Source organism: Trachurus japonicus, chromosome 14 (genome assembly GCF_045865225.1).
Source record: "Trachurus japonicus isolate A0001 chromosome 14, Traja_1.0".
Lineage (NCBI taxonomy): Eukaryota > Metazoa > Chordata > Actinopteri > Carangiformes > Carangidae > Trachurus > Trachurus japonicus.
Genome location: NC_140920.1, coordinates 30889594 through 30910372, shown reverse-complemented (window position 1 = coordinate 30910372; position 20779 = coordinate 30889594). Strand labels below are relative to the sequence as shown.

The 20779-nt window shown below is 44.9% G+C and overlaps 3 protein-coding genes across 3 annotated transcripts; all 3 read right to left on the bottom strand.

Moving 5' to 3' along the window:
• LOC146975039 (olfactory receptor 4Q2-like) lies at positions 1-960 on the bottom strand. Its single transcript, XM_085796902.1, has one exon. The coding sequence runs from the start codon at positions 943-945 to the stop codon at positions 1-3; it is 945 nt and encodes a 314-aa protein (XP_085653028.1). The 5' UTR covers positions 946-960.
• A 4623-nt stretch (positions 961-5583) lies between these two features.
• LOC146975038 (olfactory receptor 4Q2-like) lies at positions 5584-6546 on the bottom strand. The gene has a single exon (XM_085796901.1). The coding sequence runs from the start codon at positions 6526-6528 to the stop codon at positions 5584-5586; it is 945 nt and encodes a 314-aa protein (XP_085653027.1). The 5' UTR covers positions 6529-6546.
• A 9529-nt stretch (positions 6547-16075) lies between these two features.
• On the bottom strand, positions 16076-17679 carry LOC146975037 (olfactory receptor 51E1-like). Its single transcript, XM_085796900.1, has 2 exons — positions 17268-17679; positions 16076-16623 (listed from the first exon to the last, which is right to left on the bottom strand). The coding sequence occupies exons 1-2, from the start codon at positions 17662-17664 to the stop codon at positions 16076-16078; spliced, it is 945 nt and encodes a 314-aa protein (XP_085653026.1). The 5' UTR covers positions 17665-17679.
• Positions 17680-20779: the final 3100 nt, after the last annotated feature.

Here is a 20779-nt window from a genome sequence, read left to right as displayed (position 1 = left end):
TCACTTGATGGCAAACAGGCGTTTAGACAGAAACATTTCAGACAAAAATTTACGTATCTCTTTGGACTGCATGCCGTAGATTATGGGGTTGAGACTTCCAGGCACTATAACAAACAGGATTAAAGTAAGTTTTCTGTAGTCTGAGTACTGAGGGAAACGATGTAAAGCTATAATAATACATCCACTTAACAACATGATCAGGTAAACAACCAGATGAGTGCTGCAAGTCTTTAAGGCTTTACTGTTCAGAGACTTGTTCTTACTGGTCAGACAGACCACAGTTATCTTTGCATAGGTGAGAACCATGCTGCCTATAGACCCTGTAAACAGGACCACTGTGAAAGTGAGGCCATAGACATTATTAATGAACACACTCTCACAGGAGAGTTTGAACAGGGAGGCATTGTCACAGTGAGTATTCTTAATCAGAGTCCTGCATCGGTTCAGTCTTATGGTCAGACCCAGCAGAATCCCCACCAGAACAAAGGCCACTCCCCAGGCAGAAACCGTCAGTTTGATCACCATCTTGTTGGTCATTATGGAGGTATAACGCAGTGGATTGCAGATGGCCACATATCTGTCAAAAGCCATAATCATGAGCACAGTGTGACCAGTGGTACCTACAAAGTTTGAGGTAAAAGCTTGGACCACACACTCATAGTAAGTGATGAGACGTTCAGAAGGAGGAAGCAGCATGTCTGAGATTACACGAGGCAGAACACGAGTGCTGCTAATGATGTCACTGACAGACAGGTTGCAAAAAAGTAGATACATGGGCTGGTGAAGGTTCTTGTCAATGAAAATAACTGCTAAAATGCTCACATTTGCAACCATTATAAACAAGTAGAAGAAAAGGAGTAAGAAGAACACTGGGTAGACGGACTCCTCCGAGACCTTCAACCCCTCCAGCTGGAGAATGGGGCTGTTGAAGGTATAGTTTTCCATCAACCCAAAAGAACAGAACAATTACCTTTAAGATTATTGATGATGTCCTCCTAATCTTAATATCAGAGATTTCATTTGATTTGATTTCAGAAAACAGTTAAAGTTGCAGGAGTGTGTGTTCCTTGTTAACTTTGGAAGTAATAGAGTAACATTATGAAAATAGATGCCTGTAAATCAGTTACCCTTTATCTAAGTGTCCCTTCTCTCTTAACCTTTTCTTCAACTGTCTCACTCTCAGAAAATATCCACCTGCATCTGTCATAGTTTCCTCTGTAGGAAGCTTTTATAGACATGATTATATCATGAGGGAAGTCAGTTGTAATTTCTTAAGACAAATATGTGATGCAACATGCAATCATCATGATGTTCAAAGTACATTGTCTTCAGTGTTCCCTTTTGTTTCCCAAACTCTCAATTGTCCACAGGCTGATGAAGCAAAAGTAGTCTGGGAAGATGTTACTAATATTGTCAATCAGGTCTGCATTGATAGACTGAGAACTGTAATGCCGTGAAAAACACACCCTTTTTCCACAAATAAAGCAGGATCTCTGTTACACACGGTATTTGTTTATGTTGTGATCTTTGCACAGTGCGTTTTTTAAAGCTGTGTTTAGTATATTATTGATATTACTGTACTAAAGCTGTGTTTGTGGATGTGTCTAAAAAAAAGTTGATATAAACGGAAGGGGGAAAAAAATGGGTAACAAAGACCACATCTATAGTGCATTATGAGCGCATTCATAGTAAATTATAATGCTCATTATAATCAATCATAATGCATTATGACTACATTCATAAACACACATACAGATTTATGATGCACTATATCAACAGTTATAAATGTAGCTTATAATGACTTATAAATCCAAGTGTCTTATGAGTGCTCTTGACTGGTTATAAACTAGAGACTGACTGATGGGGCTTATAATACATTGTGACTACTTATACCCCTCTATACACACACCTAACAATCAACTGTTATAAGGACTCATAGGATGCTACAATACTCCATCAAGGATCATAAGTAGGGATGGGAATCGAAAACCGGTTCTTGTTGAGAATCGGTTCCCAGTGTTTCAATTCCTTGGAATCGTTTGCCAATTTTGCAAACGATTCCCTTATCAATTCCAGTCCTTTTTTTTTTTTCTTGCTACGGTAGCTCTTTGAATTAATGCTGGTGAGTCCAACACGGCGGTCGGGTTTAATTACAGGCAGTGTGCCTGTTTATCACCATAAACACGGTAGAAGAGGTGAGTGACTGAGCTGAGGCTGGTGGTGGGTGGTCAGCGGCATGGAGCGGTGTGGGTCTCTGATTGCAGCTCCGACTGACCGCCAGTGAGTGCTTTGGGACGGGGCTCGCGATAACACCCGCTGCTCGTTGAAAACAGCAGTGATCGCCTACATGCTTTCACGTCTGAGTCTCCAAACCAGACACGTCTGTAACAACATCGGAAAAGTTGGCAAGTTGCTCAAAACAGCGATATCGCAGCCGCAGGGACCTGCCGTGTAGAGAAAAAAAAAACTGACAGTGAGTGAGTGTCACGACTTCCTGTATGTGGCCCTTCAAATTAAAAGCCCTTCAACCTTTCACATGGTTCAGTCCTATTGATTTTGACATAATTTTGACAAGCCACGCCTCCAAATGTTGAAATTTAGATCGACTAATGACTGTTTGGTCGGATAAAGAACCGAATCGTTAAGCAGAATCGAAAATGGAATTGGAATTGTAAAAATCTTATCAATTCCCATCCCTACTGATGGGAGTATGAAGCTATATTTTATTTGTAGGAATAGTGAAGTTATTTCCTGCTGTGCAGTTATTTGCAAAGTATTATTTATTGGTCTTTTATTTGCATCAAATGAGGGAAATCACTTATTCCCCAGGCACAGGAATTAAATACAGTACCTTCTTGCTTAGAAGTGAGAGCTAACCACAGTACCACCATGCCAGCCAATGAGTAACAGTATTGAATCAAATAAATCTATATTCAAAAGTGGCTGTCAGACGTTTCATCCCATATTCTTAACTCTGAAATAAACCAAACCCAACTGGGCAACTGAGCCAACTGTTTCAATATGTGACTTGGGGCAGGTTGCTACTGATAGGATAGTGAAAAGAGACAGGAACAGGCACATTATGCTGGAAGTGTCTTGGTGACCGGGAATCAAAACTGGGTATTTGCTGCTCATTTTGAACCCACCGTCAATAATAAAGATTATGTGGTAAGATAATAGGAGTATTCTGTTGTGGAGTATACATCACTAGTAAAACTAACACTTTATTTTGTTCTGTTAGGTTGGGACTTTCATTTGATCTTCTTTGAATTAATTAAGCCACCAGTTTAGATCCTGTCTCTTGTCATTGTTTAATAAAAAAATAGGCCAAGAGCAGTATATTATTATTATTTGAGATGTCACACTGCTAATTGATAACATTAGATCAATCCATTGCAGCGGCGCCGGATTCATTTTAGAGGTGGGGGGGCCATGGAAGTTGGGTTGTTATGGGGCATAGATTTACACACTCACTGTCGGTGCAATAGCGTCCGGCCGTGATGCGTAATACCAGCATAATGCCCCCCCCCAACCCGGGTCTCCCATACCGTCATGCCTACCGTAACTTATTAAAAAAAAAAAAAAGCCGTGTAGCCTACTCCGGTCTCCTGTGCTGGTCTGGCTGCAGGTTTGAGTAAATAAAATGTTGTGAATAAAGCCTGTCAGTTTCTATAAACTGCTAGGCTCTCAACGAAGCCTGGACCTGATGCAGCCGGACTCACGAGCAGTCTCTCGGCTGGACCACGGCAAAAATAAAAAATAAAAGAAGCCCATGGTCCGACCTGACCTAATTTTAATCAGAATTTAGATAAAATAGAAAACGTCATTTGTGAATTCTCTAAAATATTAGTAGCTAATGTTACTTTTATCATGGATCAAGCAGTAAATCAGCCTTTGTAAAAGCCGAAGTAACAGTTTATGAGCACTCAGGTCTGTGGCGCATCAGTCTGCATGCGGCTACTTTTCACCTCTTATTCTTGTCATTCATGTTTTAATAATAGGAACAATGCTTAAGGTCGACGCCTGCTAAGACCGACGTTTGGACTTTATGTAGCTAAATAACTTTGTCTCAGTCCGTGACTGTGCTCGCTTCATAAAGACAGCTTTTATAGACCACTCGGCCAGCTGTGGTCACATGAGTTATTAGGCTACAATGTTTCCATTTTGTTGTTTTTGCGTCTCTTCTTTTTCTCACAAGTTATGGTTTTTACTGGCAAAACAAGCTAGTTAGAAATGAATAAAGGAAAAGAAAAAAATAATATCCAGGAGACTTTGTCCCGTCCTCAGGACGTGCGCGAGGGAGGATCAGCTGGTTAGACATGTCTGTCACTGTCAGCTGCACATCTGTCAGCAGGTCCGCTCGACCGCTCCACACTTCACAAACTTTAGGAATAAACTAGATGTTGATTTTGTAAACAGACAGTGACATGTTGGAAATAAGCAGACACCATAGGCCTACTCGCCCTCGTTAATAAATCTCTCGCCGCTGTAGTCCGGTTCATCACCTGTCTCTGTGGGTGTAGGCTACGTCATCTCCAGGTGAAACAACTGTAACAACTGTAAAACACCTGGAATTGATTAACTAAAGGCATATCACCAAAGCTGAACTAGGCTATTAACACGTCAGGTTAATTCATCTTTTTCTCGCATTTTTTTCAAAGTACTAAACTTCCCTTCGCTCACCGGCAGAGCAGAAGTTGCACTTTCTGAGATGGTGCACTTAAGTGTTTGTGGATGAAGCCTACAGGATGAGAAGGTGACGAAGGTGAAGGTGACACTAATAAGCGGAGGGAAGACGACGGAAGCTGGAGAAGCTCCGTTCAGCTGTGCATTCACGTGGGCACCATATGGCCGGAGAGACTTGAATTGGGACTATTTAGCCTACTGGGCTGCACTACAGACAGAGTAGCATTAGATTTGATTTAAAATGAAAGATTCTTCTAGCCTATGTTTTATTGGTTTATTTCATTTGATGTGGGTGGGACCGGGGGAATTATTGAAACTGGGATAGCGGCCTATGGTAATCAGCGACCGGTAGACCGGGGCAGGGGCGTAAAGTGGGGGGGCCAATGGCCCCTTGGCCCCCCCCATTCCGGCGCCATTGATCCATTGTCTACACTGCTCATCTATGCAGGGTTGCTGAGAGGCCAGAATCGTCTTGTAGAGAGGCAAGAGAAATTACCACCATACCACTGTGCTGCCCCATTGTTTTCAGCTGCATTGAAATGGAACAGTGAATGCAGATCACAAATATACATTTTACCATGTGCACTACCTGAGATTTCTGTATCCCTAAATGTGAATGCCATTTGAATGTGAATAGAATCTTTTAAAGTCACATGTTCTTTAAACATTTATTTAGACTGCATATTTACAAAGTTCAGTATAGAACTTAAAATCAAGACAGTTGTTTGGTTGGATTACAATGGAATGTGGATTCAGTCAATGAATTGACTATTTACAGTTTTAAAGGATCATTAACAAGCAGAGCAGGAAATATGTGCACTGCTGCTGTTATGGTTACACCAAGGATCATCTAACATTTTTTTCAGAATCATTTACAGTTAGGCAAACATTTTTCTTTCACTTGATAGCAAACAGGCATTTAGACAGAAATATTTCAGAAAAGAATTTCCGTATCTCTTTGGACTGCATGCCGTAGATTATGGGGTTGAGAATTCCAGGCACAGTATCAAACAGGATGGTAAAAAGCTTTCTGTAGTCTGCGTACTGAGGGAAACGATGCAAAGTTATGATAATACATCCACTTATCAACATGATCACATAAACAACCAGATGAGTGCTGCAGGTCATTAAGGCTTTACTGTTCAGAGACTTGTTCTTACTGGTCAGACAGACCATAGTGATCTTAGTATAGGTGAGAACCATGCTGCCTATAGAGGCTGTAAACAGGACCACTGTGAAAGTGAGGCCATAGACATTATTAATGAACACACTCTCACAGGAGAGTTTGAACAGGGAGGCATTGTCACAGTGAGTATTCTTAATCATAGTCCTGCATCGGTTCAGTCTTATGGTCAGACCCAGCAGAATCCCCACCAGAACAAAGGCCACTGCCCAGGCAGAAACCGTCAGTTTGATCACCATCTTGTTGGTCATTATGGAGGTATAACGCAGGGGATTGCAGATGGCCACATATCTGTCAAAAGCCATAATCATGAGCACAGTGTGACCAGTGGTACTAACAAAGTTTGAGGAAAAAGCCTGGACCACACACTCATAGTAAGTGATGAGACGTTCAGAAGGAGGAAGCAGCATGTTCGAGAGTACATGAGGCAGAACACGAGTGCTGCTAATGATGTCACTGACAGACAGGTTGCAAAAAAGCAGATACATGGGCTGGTGAAGGTTCTTGTCAATGAAAATAACTACTAAAATGCTCACATTTGCAACCATTATAAACAAGTAGGAGAAAAGGAGTAAGAAGAACACTGGGTAGACGGACTCCTCCGAGACCTTCAACCCCTCCAGTTGGAGAATGGGGCTGTTGAAGGTGTAGTTTTCCATCAACCTGAAAGAACAGAACAATGACATTCAACATTATGTTTACATTATGATGTCCTTCTAATTTCAGTATCAGAGATTTGATTTGATCTCAGAAATAATAAAAGTTGCAGGAGTGTGTGTTATTACACAGTTGTTAACTGAAATAATTTTATGAAAACAAATGCCTGCTAATCAGTTACACATCCTCAAAGTGTCTATTTATTTTCTTCTCTTATTTGTGTCTCACCTGTAGCCTCAGACAATATCCACCTGCATCTGGCATTGTGTCCTCTGTAGGAAGCTTTTATAGATGTGATTCTATCATGGGGGAAATCAGTTTTCATTTCATCAGACAAATATATGATGCAACATGAAATAATTGTGATGTTCTACTTAAGTCTGCAGTGTTTGCCTTGCTTTTCAAATTCAAGCATTTTCTTTCAAAAATATTTTTAACCCTTTAACAGGCATTGGAACCGCACAGTTGAGCTATATTCGCGGTCGAATTGCCATAATAAAACTTTGTCAAAACCATTGGTCGTTTGCCCTCATTCCCTTCCTTGACTAGAGTGTGTAATGCCAGTTACATCCAGTGGATGGCAGTGTAGTAAAAAGACACCCTTGTCAGAAAGTGCAGTCAAAACCGGAAGTTGATCGGTGACCGCGGCAACCAAAAGTTTTGTCCTCCTGTGAGAAGGAATTATCATATTTCATGTTCCTAACACCCTAACAATTGACCTATGGCTAAGCCCCGCCCCCTCCACTCACTCGGACAAACAGTCAACATTCGGTGACAGGCGCTATGGCAGCTGTCACAGTAGGAGACATTTCACAGGAGGCAATTGATGATTTTTGGAGACAGATTAAATATCATCTCCAAGTCACCAAAACTTAACTTAGCTTTACTGCTATGGCTGTCGGTTGCCGCAGAACGCCGATAGCGACGGGCTAATTTCTGTTAGCCTGTCTATGGTGTTTTACATTATACGTTAGCATTAAGCTAGCGGACTTTATGCTTAGTTGTGATACTGGCTAACATCTAAACATCTCTGACAATATGTTGCCTCAAATACGTTGTTGACATAACTTAGAACAGATGTAGACATCCTTGTTAAGTTTATCCACGTTTAGTGGGTGTTGTGGTCTACCTCATAACTTTATCCAGAGTAGACACTTCTCTCGGTTGAGATGTGGCTTGGGAAAAGGTAAAAAAATCCACCCCGTCGCCCAGCCTCTCGGGATACCTAGTGTAGGAGTTGCATGTACCCCATGCACACCGTTTGACCATTAAAAAATGTCAAAAAATAAAATAAAAAATGTCAAGAAAAAACATATAAAAATGAATGAAAACTGACTAACTGCAATGCATTTCAATGGACGTGGAAGCAGAGAATGTCCGAGTGTATGGGCTAGCTATGCGCACTGTGATTGGCTCATCGCGTTTGGGGGCGTGGCTTTTTTTGAATGGCGGAAACCTGACCTTTAAATTAATCTTTGTGGTCTCCTTGAAAAAGTGTGTGACCGCTCGGTTGAGTTGCCCGTTTACGGTAAATTGAAGCTGATGCTGACCCAGCAAAAGTGTTATCACTATTCCCCATGCTAGATCGCATTGTTTGTGTTTTACCTTCAGATCTGCATGATCTATAAAGCCATTTACTCTTTACATAATACGATTATAATAATATCTTTATAAGAGAGAAAGAGAAATAATGAGCTAGTGCTCATTATTCCTGGCATAATCATCATAGATAACCCTTACTGAATAATAATAATAATAATAATAATAATGAATTTTATTTGTAATGCACTTTATATTGATGAAACAATCTCAAAATGCTACATAAAAAAAAAAGAAAAAGATACAATTTTGGGGAGAGAACGTCTCCCCAAAAGAAACAACTAATGAAAGGCTTTTTTAAAAAGGTGGGTTTTTGGGCCTTTTTTAAAAGTGTCCAGGGTCAGTGGTGCTCTCAGGTGGTCAGGGAGAGCATTCCAAAGACAGGGAGCGGCGTGGCAGAAAGCTCTGTCTCCCATGGTTCGGAGTTTGGTCCTTGGGATCTCCTGGAGGTTTGCCTGACCGGAGCGGAGGTGTCCTGAAGTGGGCTGGGAGCATTTCCATGGAGACACTGGTGGGTGAGTAGGGAGACCTTATATTCAATCCTGAATGAGACAGGGAGCCAGTGGAGGGATTTGAGAATTGGTGTGATGTGGTCAAATTTTCATGTCCTTGTAAGGATCCGGGCAGCACAGTTTTGAATGTATTGGAGTTTTTGGATGTTTTTGTTGGAGATCCCGGCAAGAAGAGCATTACAGTAGTCCAGCCTGGTGGAGACAAAGGCGTGGACGAGTTTTTCTGCATCTGGGAGAGAGAGTGATGGGCGGAATAACACTGTGCATTGAATAGGCCTAGTCATAGTTACAGTTATCTAGAAACTACGAACATTAAATTTTACAGTAGCAAATATATATGAGGCTGCAACTGGGGGTGGACTTACTTTATTCAGCACAGCAGTAGGTTTGAATTGAGGGGATGTATCTAGAAAACCATGTCATATTTGCTTATCCAGCCGTGCAGTCATGACATTGATTTTTTTTTTTATGACTGGATAAATATATAGCACTAAAGCTGATTATTATATCATTCTTTTTCAGATCTATTCTCATATTTCTGCTGCGTGGACACCATGAATGTCTACATTCCCCCCTGATGCAGATATACTGTACAGCATGTGTGTTGTGGACTGGGGTTTGGGGTTGTGTTATGGTGTTCCTTTTTCTGTCTCTCCTGCAGGGCTGGCGGTGGTTCGGGGGCGGGGTTGACCTACTTGTCACAGGAGCAGGGAACAGAGCAGAGCACACCTGGTTTCAATCTACAATCACCACCACTCCAGAAAAAGCCTGGTTCACCTCCACGCCCCTGCCAGATGATTCAGTTACCAAGCCACGGTAGAGCTATCAACAGCAGCAGTGATCTCTTTGTGTCTGACCTGATATTCACCTGCTTCTCTCTGTTTCCCCCCAGCCTGTGTCCTTGCTACCAGCCTCCACCCTGCAACCTCCAGTCCCCAGCCACCGCTGCCCGCTACGCCACCTGGAGTGGTCCGTTTTTTGTTCCCTTTTGCCCCAGGAGGGAGTCCAGTCCGATTCCCCTCTTCCAACTACTGCTATTGTCCAGCAGCACCCTCCGTTTGCAATAAACCTGTGTTTTGAACAGTTCCCCTGCCTCTCCTGCCTCTTGGGTCCCCCTTGCTTAATCCTCAACAGAATCATCTGGCCTTCATGGACCCGGCGGAGACAGACAACATCAAGCGGGCCCTCGCCAACCAGGGCGCTCTGGTGACCAAACATGAAACCACTCTTCGGCAGGTTGTAGACAACTTGCAGCAATTAGTCACAGGCATCACAGACCTTGGAGGGAGGATGGACGCCATCACAGGTCAACTCACCGCTCTCGCCCATGCTCCCCCTCCTCCACCTGCACCAGTCCCACCACCTGCCGTGGCTCCGATGGTCGCACCCCGAGAACCCCTCATCCCCACACCTGCCAGGTATTCCGGTCACTTAGGGACTTGTTCTCAGTTTCTGCACCAGTGTTCACTAGTATTTCACCAACAGCCAGGCACATACGCCACAGATCAGGCAAAGATAGCCTTTATCATGAGCCTCCTGTCTGACCAAGCCTCAGCTTGGGCGCTTGCCACCTCCACTCATTCCCCAGAACTCACCACAGATTATGATGAATTCACGCAGGAGATGAGAAAGGTTTTTGACCATCCTGTTAGAGGGAAGGAGGCAGTTGGTCGAATGCTGAGGTTGAGACAGGGCACCCAATCAGCTTCACAGTATGCACTTGAGTTTCGCATTCTGGCCGCCGAGAGCGGCTGGAATGACACCGCCCTGCAGGCGATTTTCCTTAAGGGGATATCAGAAGAGTTAAAAGATGAGTTGGCTCCCAGAGATGACCCTGATAGCTTAGAGGCCTTGATGGACTTAACCATCAGGTTGGACAACAGGATGCGAGAGCGACGCAGGGAAAGATCCCAGGGACAAAGGCCTCGTTCCCTCTCTTTTGCCCCAGCCACCCCAGTGGCATTCGCCCCTTCCACCATTACCTCATCATCTAGCAGCCCCGCAGCAGACATGGGCCCTCCTGCCCCCACAGCGGGGGAGCCCATGCAGTTGGGGCAAGCCAGGCTGTCTCCTGAAGAGAGGCAGCGTCGTTTCGTCAACCGGCTCTGCATTTACTGTGGCCAGAAGGGACATTATCGGCCACAGTGTCCAGAGGCGCCAAAAGGACAGGCTCGTCAGCAGGAAGGAGGACGCTGGTGAGCCGGACATCCATGATTTCCTCCTCAAACCGTGTCCAACTGCCAGGTATGATACACCAGACACAACGCACTCTCCCTGTTGATGTTTTGATTGACTCTGGGGCTGACGATAATTTCATAGACATTAACTTTGTACGGGAACATAATCTCTCGGTTTGTCAGCTAGATCAACCCAAAAGAATTGTGGCAATAGACGGACACCCCATTGACAGCGTCACGCACAAAACCCAGCCAATTAAACTCACCCTGTCAGGTAACCATCACGAGCAGGCAGAGCTATTTGTCATATCCTCCCCTTTGAACCCCATTGTTCTTGGGCTACCATGGCTACAAACCCACAACCCACACATAGACTGGGCAATGGCCTCCATTCGCAACTGGAGTGATCACTGTCACCGACATTGTCTCTTTTCGGCCATCCCCAAACCCTCTGCCAAATTGCCTGCACCCCCCGAAGACATAGATTTGACTAATGTTCCCCGAGGATATCATGAGCTGAAGGATGCATTTAGTAAAGACCGGGCGCTCACCCTGCCACCACACCGACCATATGACTGTGCTATCGATCTACTCCCTGGCTCCTCGCTTCCCACCCAACGACTATACAACCTCTCCAAACCCGAGAAAGAAACCATGGAAACGTACATAAATGACTCGGTGGCAGCAGGTGTCATTCGTCCCTCCTCTTCCCCTGTGGGAGCTGGTTTCTTCTTTGTAGCAAAGAAAGACAAAACACTGCGGCCCTGCATCGATTACACTGGTCTTAATGCTATCACTGTCAAAAACAAGTACCCCCTTCCACTGCTTGATTCAGCCTTTACACCCCTTCATGACTCAGTCATTTTTACAAAGTTGGACTTGAGAAATGCCTACCACCTGATCAGAATTAAAGAAGGTGATGAATGGAAAACTGCATTCAACACACACTTGGGACATTTTGAATACCTGGTCATGCCTTTTGGTTTAACAAATGCTCCTGCTGTTTTCCAGGCCTTAGTTAACGACGTGCTCCGGGACATGCTGAACAGGTTTGTTTTTGTTTACCTGGATGATATTTTGATTTTTTCCCATAGTTATGCCGAGCATGTTGACCATGTAAAACAAGTTTTGAAAAGACTGCTCGAGAACAAGCTGTATGTAAAGGCAGAAAAGTGCCATTTTCATGCAACCTCCATTAGTTTTCTGGGGCACATAGTTGAAAAGGGGCAGCTCAAACCAGACCCAGAGAAAATCAGAGCCGTGGAACAGTGGCCTGCCCCAGCCACTCGCAAACAATTACAGAGGTTTCTGGGGTTTGCTAATTTTTATAGGCGGTTCATCCGGGACTACAGCCGTCTTGCTGCCCCCCTCAGCCAGTTAACTTCAGTCAAGAAAACCTTTGAATGGTCAGCAGAAGCACAGGCAGCCTTTGAAAAGCTTAAAACAAAGTTCACTGCAGCCCCTGTGTTAATTCATCCAGATCCAGTCCTTCAGTTCATAGTTGAGGTTGATGCCTCGGATTGTGGGGTCGGGGCTGTTCTCTCCCAGCGCTCGCCTGCAGACCACAAACTTCACCCATGTGCTTTCTTCTCCAGACGCCTGTCTCCAGCAGAGAGAAACTATGACGTGGGGAACCGAGAGTTGCTTGCAGTGGTCTTGGCTCTCCAAGAGTGGCGGCACTGGTTGGAGGGGGCAGCCCAGCCATTCATTGTCTGGACGGATCATAAGAACCTGGCCTATCTCCGTTCTGCTCGCCGACTGAACTCACGCCAGGCCAGGTGGGCCCTCTTCTTAGGAAGGTTTGATTTCACTCTCTCCTATCGCCCAGGCTCGAGAAACACGAAGCCTGACGCCCTCTCCAGGCAGTTCACACCAGAGGAGGAGGGGACTTTGGAGGAAACGATTCTACCACCATCCTGTGTCATCGGCGCGGCCAGATGGGAAATTGAGCAGAGTGTCCAAGAGGCTCAGCAGGAGGAAATGGTGCCAGAGGGGTGTCCACCTGGACGGCTTTATGTTCCCCGGTCGATGAGAAGCCCGGTGCTCCAATGGGGGCATGCATCCAAAGTAGCCTGTCACCCTGGAATTCACCGCACCCTCTTCCTACTACGACAGCGTTTCTGGTGGCCGACCATGACTGCAGACACAAGGGAGTTTGTCACCGCCTTTTCCGTTTGTGCTAGAAATAAGTCCTCCCACCGTGCACCAGCAGGCCTCCTCCAACCCTTGCCCATTCCCCATCGCCCCTGGTCACACATTGCAGTGGATTTTGTCACCGGCCTCCCCCCCTCAGAAGGTAATACCACCATCCTAACAATTGTTGACCGTTTCTCCAAATCTGTTCACTTTGTTCCACTTCCCAAGCTCCCTTCAGCGTTGGAGACTTCTGACCTCCTGGTCCAGCATGTTTTTCGATTGCATGGTATTCCCCAGGATATCGTCTCGGACAGGGGCCCGCAATTCACATCTCAGGTGTGGAGGGGGTTCTGCCAGGCTCTGGGGGTGAGAACCAGCTTAACATCCGGCTATCATCCCCAATCCAACGGTCAGACGGAGCGGGAAAATCAGAGCTTGGAATCATCATTGCGGTGTGTAGCGGCACGTCTCCCACCCTCCTGGTCCACATACTTGCCATGGGTGGAATACTCTCACAACTCCCTGGTCAGCTCAGCTACGGGTATGTCCCCCTTCATGATCACTAACGGTTTTCAACCCCCCCTGTTCCCCAGTCAGGAGACAGAGGTCGCGGTCCCTTCAGTCCAGGCCCACTACCGCCGTGCTCGTCGTGTTTGGAGGGAGGCCCGGGCCGCTCTAGTCCGGACGACTGCCCGGAACCAGCGAATTGCTGACAGGCATCGTACCCCTGCCCCGGAGTACAAGGTGGGACAGCAGGTCTGGCTCGCCTCCAGGGACCTCCCTCTCCAGACAGAGTCTCGAAAGATGGCTCCCAGGTACATTGGCCCCTACGTCATCGAGCGCATCATTAACCCGAGCGCGGTCCGGCTGAGGCTCCCTGCGGCACTCAAGGTACATCCTGTTTTTCATGTGTCCCTGGTGAAGCCAGTGTCAGACAGTCCCCTGCATCCACCGTCTGACCCCCCCCCCCCACCTCGCCTCATCGATGGCCACCCAGCGTTCACAGTTGACCACATCCGCGATGTTCGCAGGCGGGGCCGCGGCTACCAATTTTTGGTGGATTGGCAAGGGTACGGCCCTGAAGAGCGCTCTTGGGTTTCACGCTCCCTGATTCTGGATCCCAGTCTGTTGACAGACTTTTATCGTAGATACCCTGACAAGCCTGGTAGGACGCCAGGTGGCGTCCCTTAGTGGGGGGGTACTGTTGTGGACTGGGGTTTGGGGTTGTGTTATGGTGTTCCTTTTTCTGTCTCTCCTGCAGGGCTGGCGGTGGTTCGGGGGCGGGGTTGACCTACTTGTCACAGGAGCAGGGAACAGAGCAGAGCACACCTGGTTTCAATCTACAATCACCACCACTCCAGAAAAAGCCTGGTTCACCTCCACGCCCCTGCCAGATGATTCAGTTACCAAGCCACGGTAGAGCTATCAACAGCAGCAGTTATCTCTTTGTGTCTGACCTGATATTCACCTGCTTCTCTCTGTTTCCCCCCAGCCTGTGTCCTTGCTACCAGCCTCCACCCTGCAACCTCCAGTCCCCAGCCACCGCTGCCCGCTACGCCACCTGGAGTGGTCCGTTTTTTGTTCCCTTTTGCCCCAGGAGGGAGTCCAGTCCGATTCCCCTCTTCCAACTACTGCTTTTGTCCAGCAGCACCCTCCGTTTGCAATAAACCTGTGTTTTGAACAGTTCCCCTGCCTCTCCTGCCTCTTGGGTCCCCCTTGCTTAATCCTCAACAATGTGTTTGTGTTTTTATGGGAAATGTTATGGAATAATAATAATATGTTGTTGTTGTTGTTGTTGTTTTCAATAAATTGATGAATTATATTAGCAAATTCTGCTGTCTATAATAATTTTATATGAAAAATCTTCAACTTCAGTTGCACAAATGAAAAAATTCCACTGACGCCTAATACTTGTTACATTGAGCCTAAAGTTACCCTTACTGGGCAAGTCAACCAGCCGGTTTACTTGCATTTCTTTCTTTTTTTTAAAGTATATTTTTCGGCTTTTTGCCTTTATTTGATAGTGATGACAGTAGAGATGGACAGGAAAGGAGGAGGCAGAGAGAGGGGGGATGACATGCAGGAAAGGGCTGCCCGACGCAGGATTTGAACCGGGGGCCACCTGCGATGAGGACTGTAGCCTATACATGGGACGGCTGCTTTACCGACTGTGCCACGCACCGCCACTTCCATTTTGGCATTATTGACTGTCTCAATGGAAAGACAGGTGGGATGGTGCAGCTTGATAAAGGCCAAGGAGGAGGAGGCCAAACAACAATGGGTCACAAATGTTGAGGATCCCTGTCATTGCTCTACCACCTGCACTGTTGTATAATACACAACTTTTAGGTGCTGCTTGGACACATCATCAGTGTGTGAACCCAGGGTCATTGGTTGTTGCCAATGACCCTGGGTTCAGGGTGCAGGGTTGCTGAGAGGCCAGAACTGTCTTGCAGAGAGGCAAGATAAATTACCATACCACTGTGATGCCCCACTGTTTTCAGCTGCATTGAAATGGAACAGTGAATGCAGATCACAAATATACAATTTACCATGTGCACTACCTGAGATTTCTGTATCCCTAAATGTGAATGTCATTTGAATGTGAATAGATTTTTTTTGCAGCCACATATTCTTTAAAAATTTATTTAGACTGCATATTTACAAAGTTCTAGCCTCGTAAACCAGCCTCTCGCGGAAATGCATTTCATTTCATTTCTCGGGAGAGTCTGGCCTCATCCCCCCTCTAAGCGTTTGGGGTGGGCGGGAGCTGGGCGGGAGTAGTAGCAAAGACGGTTTAATATCTTTGGCAGTAGCGTTGACAGACAACCCCATTCAGCCAATCAGCAAGTTGGTGTAGTGACGGGGCTTTGCACCAGTCGGTCCCTGATTGGCGACGCTGATTGGCTCGGGCTTCTGAGGGTTTCAGTCCTAACGCTTACAGCTGCAATGAGGCCAGACTCTCCCTTGGAATGAAATGAAATGCATTTCCGCGAGAGGCTGGTTTACGAGGCTAACAAAGTTCAGTATACAACCTCAAATTAAGACAGTTGTTTGTGAGTTCACTATTCACAGTTTTCATATGATTTTGCTGAATCATTTACAGATAGGCCAACATTTGTCTTTTACTTGATGACAAACAGGCATTTAGACAGAAACATTTCAGATAAGAATTTCCGTATCTCTTTGGACTGCATGCCGTAGATTATGGGGTTGAGAATTCCGGGCACAGTATCAAACAGGATGGTAAAAAGCTTTCTGTAGTCTGCGTACTGAGGGAAACGATGCAAAGTTATGATAATACATCCACTTATCAACATGATCACATAAACAACCAGATGAGTGCTGCAAGTCTTTAAGGCTTTACTGTTCAGAGACTTGTTCTTACTAGTTAGACAGACCACAGTTATCTTAGTATAAGTGAGAACCATGCTGCCTATAGACCCTGTGAACAGGACCACAGTGAAAGTGAGGCCATAGACATTATTAATGAACACACTCTCACAGGAGAGTTTGAACAGGGAGGCATTGTCACAGTGAGTATTCTTAATCATAGTCCTGCATCGGTTCAGTCTTATGGTCAGACCCAGCAGAATCCCCACCAGAACAAAGGCCACTCCCCAGGCAGAAACCGTCAACTTGATCACCATCATGTTGGTCATTATGGAAGCAGGTTCCAGGGTGCCATTCCGAAGGGCCACCACTCCGAACGTTTACTTTAATTTGTCGGAATGCCGACCCTTAATTATTTATGGGAAAAGGGTGCCATTACGAACCTGAAAGAAAGGGTGCCATTCCGAACCTGAAAAAATCTTGAATGGTTTACGGCATAAAGAAGCCTAGTTGTGGTGGTAGCGTAGTGGTCAGAGCATCTGCTTTTGACGCGGTGGATCAGGGTTCGACTCCCGGGAGAGATACATATTAACTGCGATTTTATTGGCCTCTACCTAACCTTTTTACTAAACTTAACCAACTCCTTTCTACATTGCCTAAACCTAACCAAAGCACAGAGCAAGGACATTTATTTTCAGCAGGAGTGCCGCGGCTGCATCAGACCATGGATGTAATGCATCAGACTCGCACCTGGGTGAAACTTTGGAGGGGGAGGGGCCGGTCGGGCGCTGTCCCCGCGGCGCATGGTGTCAAGCCGGGCAGGAAGTCAAACCACGAGAGAATCCGGTCAATTTTCAAAATAAAACACATTCGGAACGGCGGCCCCTCGGGAAGTTCGAAATGACGGACCTTCGGGAATTTTCGGACTGGCAGACCGTCGGAATGGCGGTCCTTCGGAATGGCGGTCGCCCCCCATGGAAGCATAACGCAGCGGATTACAGATGGCCACATATCTGTCAAAAGCCATAATCATGAGCACAGTGTGAGCAGTGGTACTAACAAAGTTTGAGGTAAAAGCCTGGACCACACATTCATAGTAAGTGATGAGACGTTCAGAAGGAGGAAGCAGCATGTCTGAGATTACACGAGGCAGAACACGAGTGTTGCTAATGATGTCACTGACAGACAGGTTGCAAAAAAGCAGATACATGGGCTGGTGAAGGTTCTTGTCAATGAAAATAACAACTAAAATGCTCACATTTGCAACCATTATAAACAAGTAGGAGAAAAGGAGTGAGAAGAACACTGGGTAGACTGACTCCTCCGAGACTTTCAACCCCTCCAGCTGGAGAATGGGGCTGTTGAAGGTGTAGTTTTCCATCAACTTGATAGAACCAAACAGTTACATTCAACATTATGTTTACATTATGATGTCCTTCTAATCTCAGTATTAGAGATTTGATTTTATCTCAGAAACAATAAAAGTTGCAGGAGTGTGTGTTCCTTACACAGTTGTTGGTTGGATGTAGATCTGGGCCCTGTAGGTTCTCGTTTAGACTTTTCTCTGATCTGGAAGTATCTGATGCTCTGTGTGAGATAGATCCAAAGAAATCTACTGGAGCTGATCAGTTGGACCCACAACTCTTAAAACTGGCTGCTCCTATTATTACTGTTATGCTGACGCACATTTTTAATTTGACTGTCTAATCACTGAGAGTATTCCAACTGTATGGAAGACTGCCTTGGTATCCCCTTTACACAAAGGTGGTCCTGCAGATGATTTAAATAATTATCGGCCAATTTCTAAACTGCCTTGCCTGGCTAAAGTATTAGAGCGACTAGTTAATAATCAATTAAAAATATTTTTGTCTACTTTTAACATTTTAAATCCCTTTCAGTCTGGTTATAGATCTGCTCACAGTACTCTCTCAGCAACAGTCAAAGTTACTAACGACATTGTCAAGGCTTTAGATAACAAGCTGGTCTGTGCTACTCTTTTTATTGACCTTTCAAAGGCCTTTGACACAGTAGACCACTCGTTGCTTTTAAATCGCCTGGAAACTATTGGTTTTGATTTAAAAAAATGGTAATTGGTTTAATAATTATTTAAATGACAGATTTCAGGCAGTATTGGCTGATGGCTATCAATCAGATTTTGTGTGTGTAACTAAAGGGGTTCCTCAAGGATCCATTTTAGGCCCTATCTTATTCACCCTTTATATCAACAATTTAGGCATCGGCATGGCTAATAGTTCTATTCACATGTATGCTGATGACACAATTCTTTATTCTGTTGCTCCAACTGCTGACTTAGCTCTTAAAGGACTACAGTCTGATTTTAGTACTATAGAGCAAGCTCTAATTAATCTTAAATTAACACTTAACCCAAAAAAGACAAAATACATGATATTCACAAGATTGCACTCTCCCTTGCCATTACATGGTAGTATCTCAACAGCTGACGGGACTCAAATTGAGAGAGTTTCAAGTTACAAATATCTGGGCATTTGGTTGGATGACAAACTGTCTTTTAAAACTCATATCTCTGATCTTACCAAAAAACTTAAGGGAAAATTATCATTCTTGTATCGTAATAGATCTTGTCTGTCAATGGAATGTAGAAAAGAACTTGTTCAGGCCATTTTCTTATCTGCACTTGATTATGGTGATGTCATTTACATGCATGCTGCTCTCTCTACATTGAAACCCCTGGATGCACTTTATCACTCCTCTCTTCGTTTTATTACTGGAGATGTGTTCCGTACCCATCACTGTGTTCTTTATAATAAGGTTGGCTGGCCATCCTTAAGTGTAAGGAGGGAACAACATTGCATGGTTTTTATTTACAAAGCCTTACTTGAAATTTTACCTGTCTATCTTACCAGCTTAATCTCACTTAGAGTCTGTAACTTACATACTCGTTCACAGGACACCTTGGTTTTACAAATTCCAAGTATCAGGACAGAATTGGGGAAGACTGCCTTTCAGTTTTATGCACCCCAAAAGTGGAATAATCTACAAAACTGTCTGAAACTGGATCATCTTATTTCCTTAGATAGCTTTAAAAACTTATTATCAAATGTTTTTCAACCTGTATGTAATTGCGAATCATGACCTTGTATACTGTATAATTGTGTTTTTGTGATCAGGGCGTCATTGAAAAAGAGAGCTCGCTCTCAATTGACCTTCCCTGAATAAATAAAGGAGAAATGAAAATGAAAATGTTAACTATGTTAATTTTATGAAAGCAAATGCCTGCTAATCAGTTCCACATCCTCAAAGTGTCTATTTATTTTCTTCACTTATTTTTATAAGCCTCAGACAATAACCACCTGCATCTGGCATTGTGTTCTCTGTAGGAAGCTTTAAATAGACATGAGGCACGTTTCCACTGCAGGAGTTCCTGGTAAAGGGAGGGGGCAGGAACCTTTACAGCAGGGGTCTTCAACCTTTTTTCCTCTGAGAGCTACTTTTACAAATTGAAAATGGCCGAGAGCTACTCGTGTTTTGTAACATTAATTTGTTACGTTCGCCAAACAAAACTGTGTTTCCCACTCATTTCATTCATGAAAATAGTATGTTTTAAGCCTCTATTATAGGCTACTGATAACGTCAATTATTATTGTCCCTCCTCTGGGTTGTCACGATACTAACATTTTCAAATCGATACCGATACTCAGGAAAATATTCGATACCATATTCGATACCACAGGGATTAAAAAAAGAAAGAAAAATCCCTCTCTCTCACTCACCTGCTTCTTTACTGTCTTAACTGTCTGCTCAAGGGGGGGGGGTACGTGTACACACACACACACACACACCTACCTCTCTACTGTGCTCTGAAGCAGTGGGCTGCTTGTCTGTTCCTCCTACATGACCATGGATCTGTATGAGCTCCTACATGTCAGTTCTCAACGGGCCGGTACCGAGAATTAACGCGCCGGTCTGGGCTTCAGCCCCCGTGCGTCGGACCGCATCTGGTAATTTAATCCATCAGGGTCCACGGTCCCGTGAAAAACAATGAACACCGGACATTAATGATTTCATTTCATAAAAAAAAAAAACGGACGCCCCGGGCAGGACGTGAAAAGTGGACATGTCTGCGGACAAAAGAGGACGTTTGGTCTCCCTGCCTGAAAACGTTGTTAAAGTTATAATGTCAGCCTTAACCGCTAGCTGCGGCTAATGGCTAATAATAAGACGACCAACATTAATGCGTAGCCTACTGTAGCGACCAGCCCTGTTCATATTGCTATGCACTAGTCCACAACTAACTCACATAGTGATGGGGGGGAAGGTGTGTAGCGACCTGCCTGCTACTGTGTACGTGTGTGAAGGGAGAGAGAGCGGCGGAGGTATGGGGGGGTTTCTTGACATGTGGTGCGCTTGCTGCCGGCTGCCTCCCAAAAAGTTGAGATCTTTTCTCTGTGTGCCGCTACAGCGTTGCTTTGGTTGTGAGCACACATGACGCGCATCTACACGTTACATCTGAACGG

Excerpts from the sequence above, each read along its gene's own strand:
- LOC146975039 (XM_085796902.1), bottom strand. The coding sequence starts at position 945 with ATGGAAAACTATACCTTCAACAGCCCCATTCTCCAGCTGGAGGGGTTG.
- LOC146975037 (XM_085796900.1), bottom strand. The coding sequence starts at position 17,664 with ATGGAAAACTACACCTTCAACAGCCCCATTCTCCAGCTGGAGGGGTTG. Across the intron at positions 16,624-17,267 it reads CATCTGTAATCCGCTGCGTT|CTGCTTCCATAATGACCAAC; the intron begins ATGCTTCCATGG and ends GCACCCTGGAAC.
- LOC146975038 (XM_085796901.1), bottom strand. The coding sequence starts at position 6,528 with ATGGAAAACTACACCTTCAACAGCCCCATTCTCCAACTGGAGGGGTTG.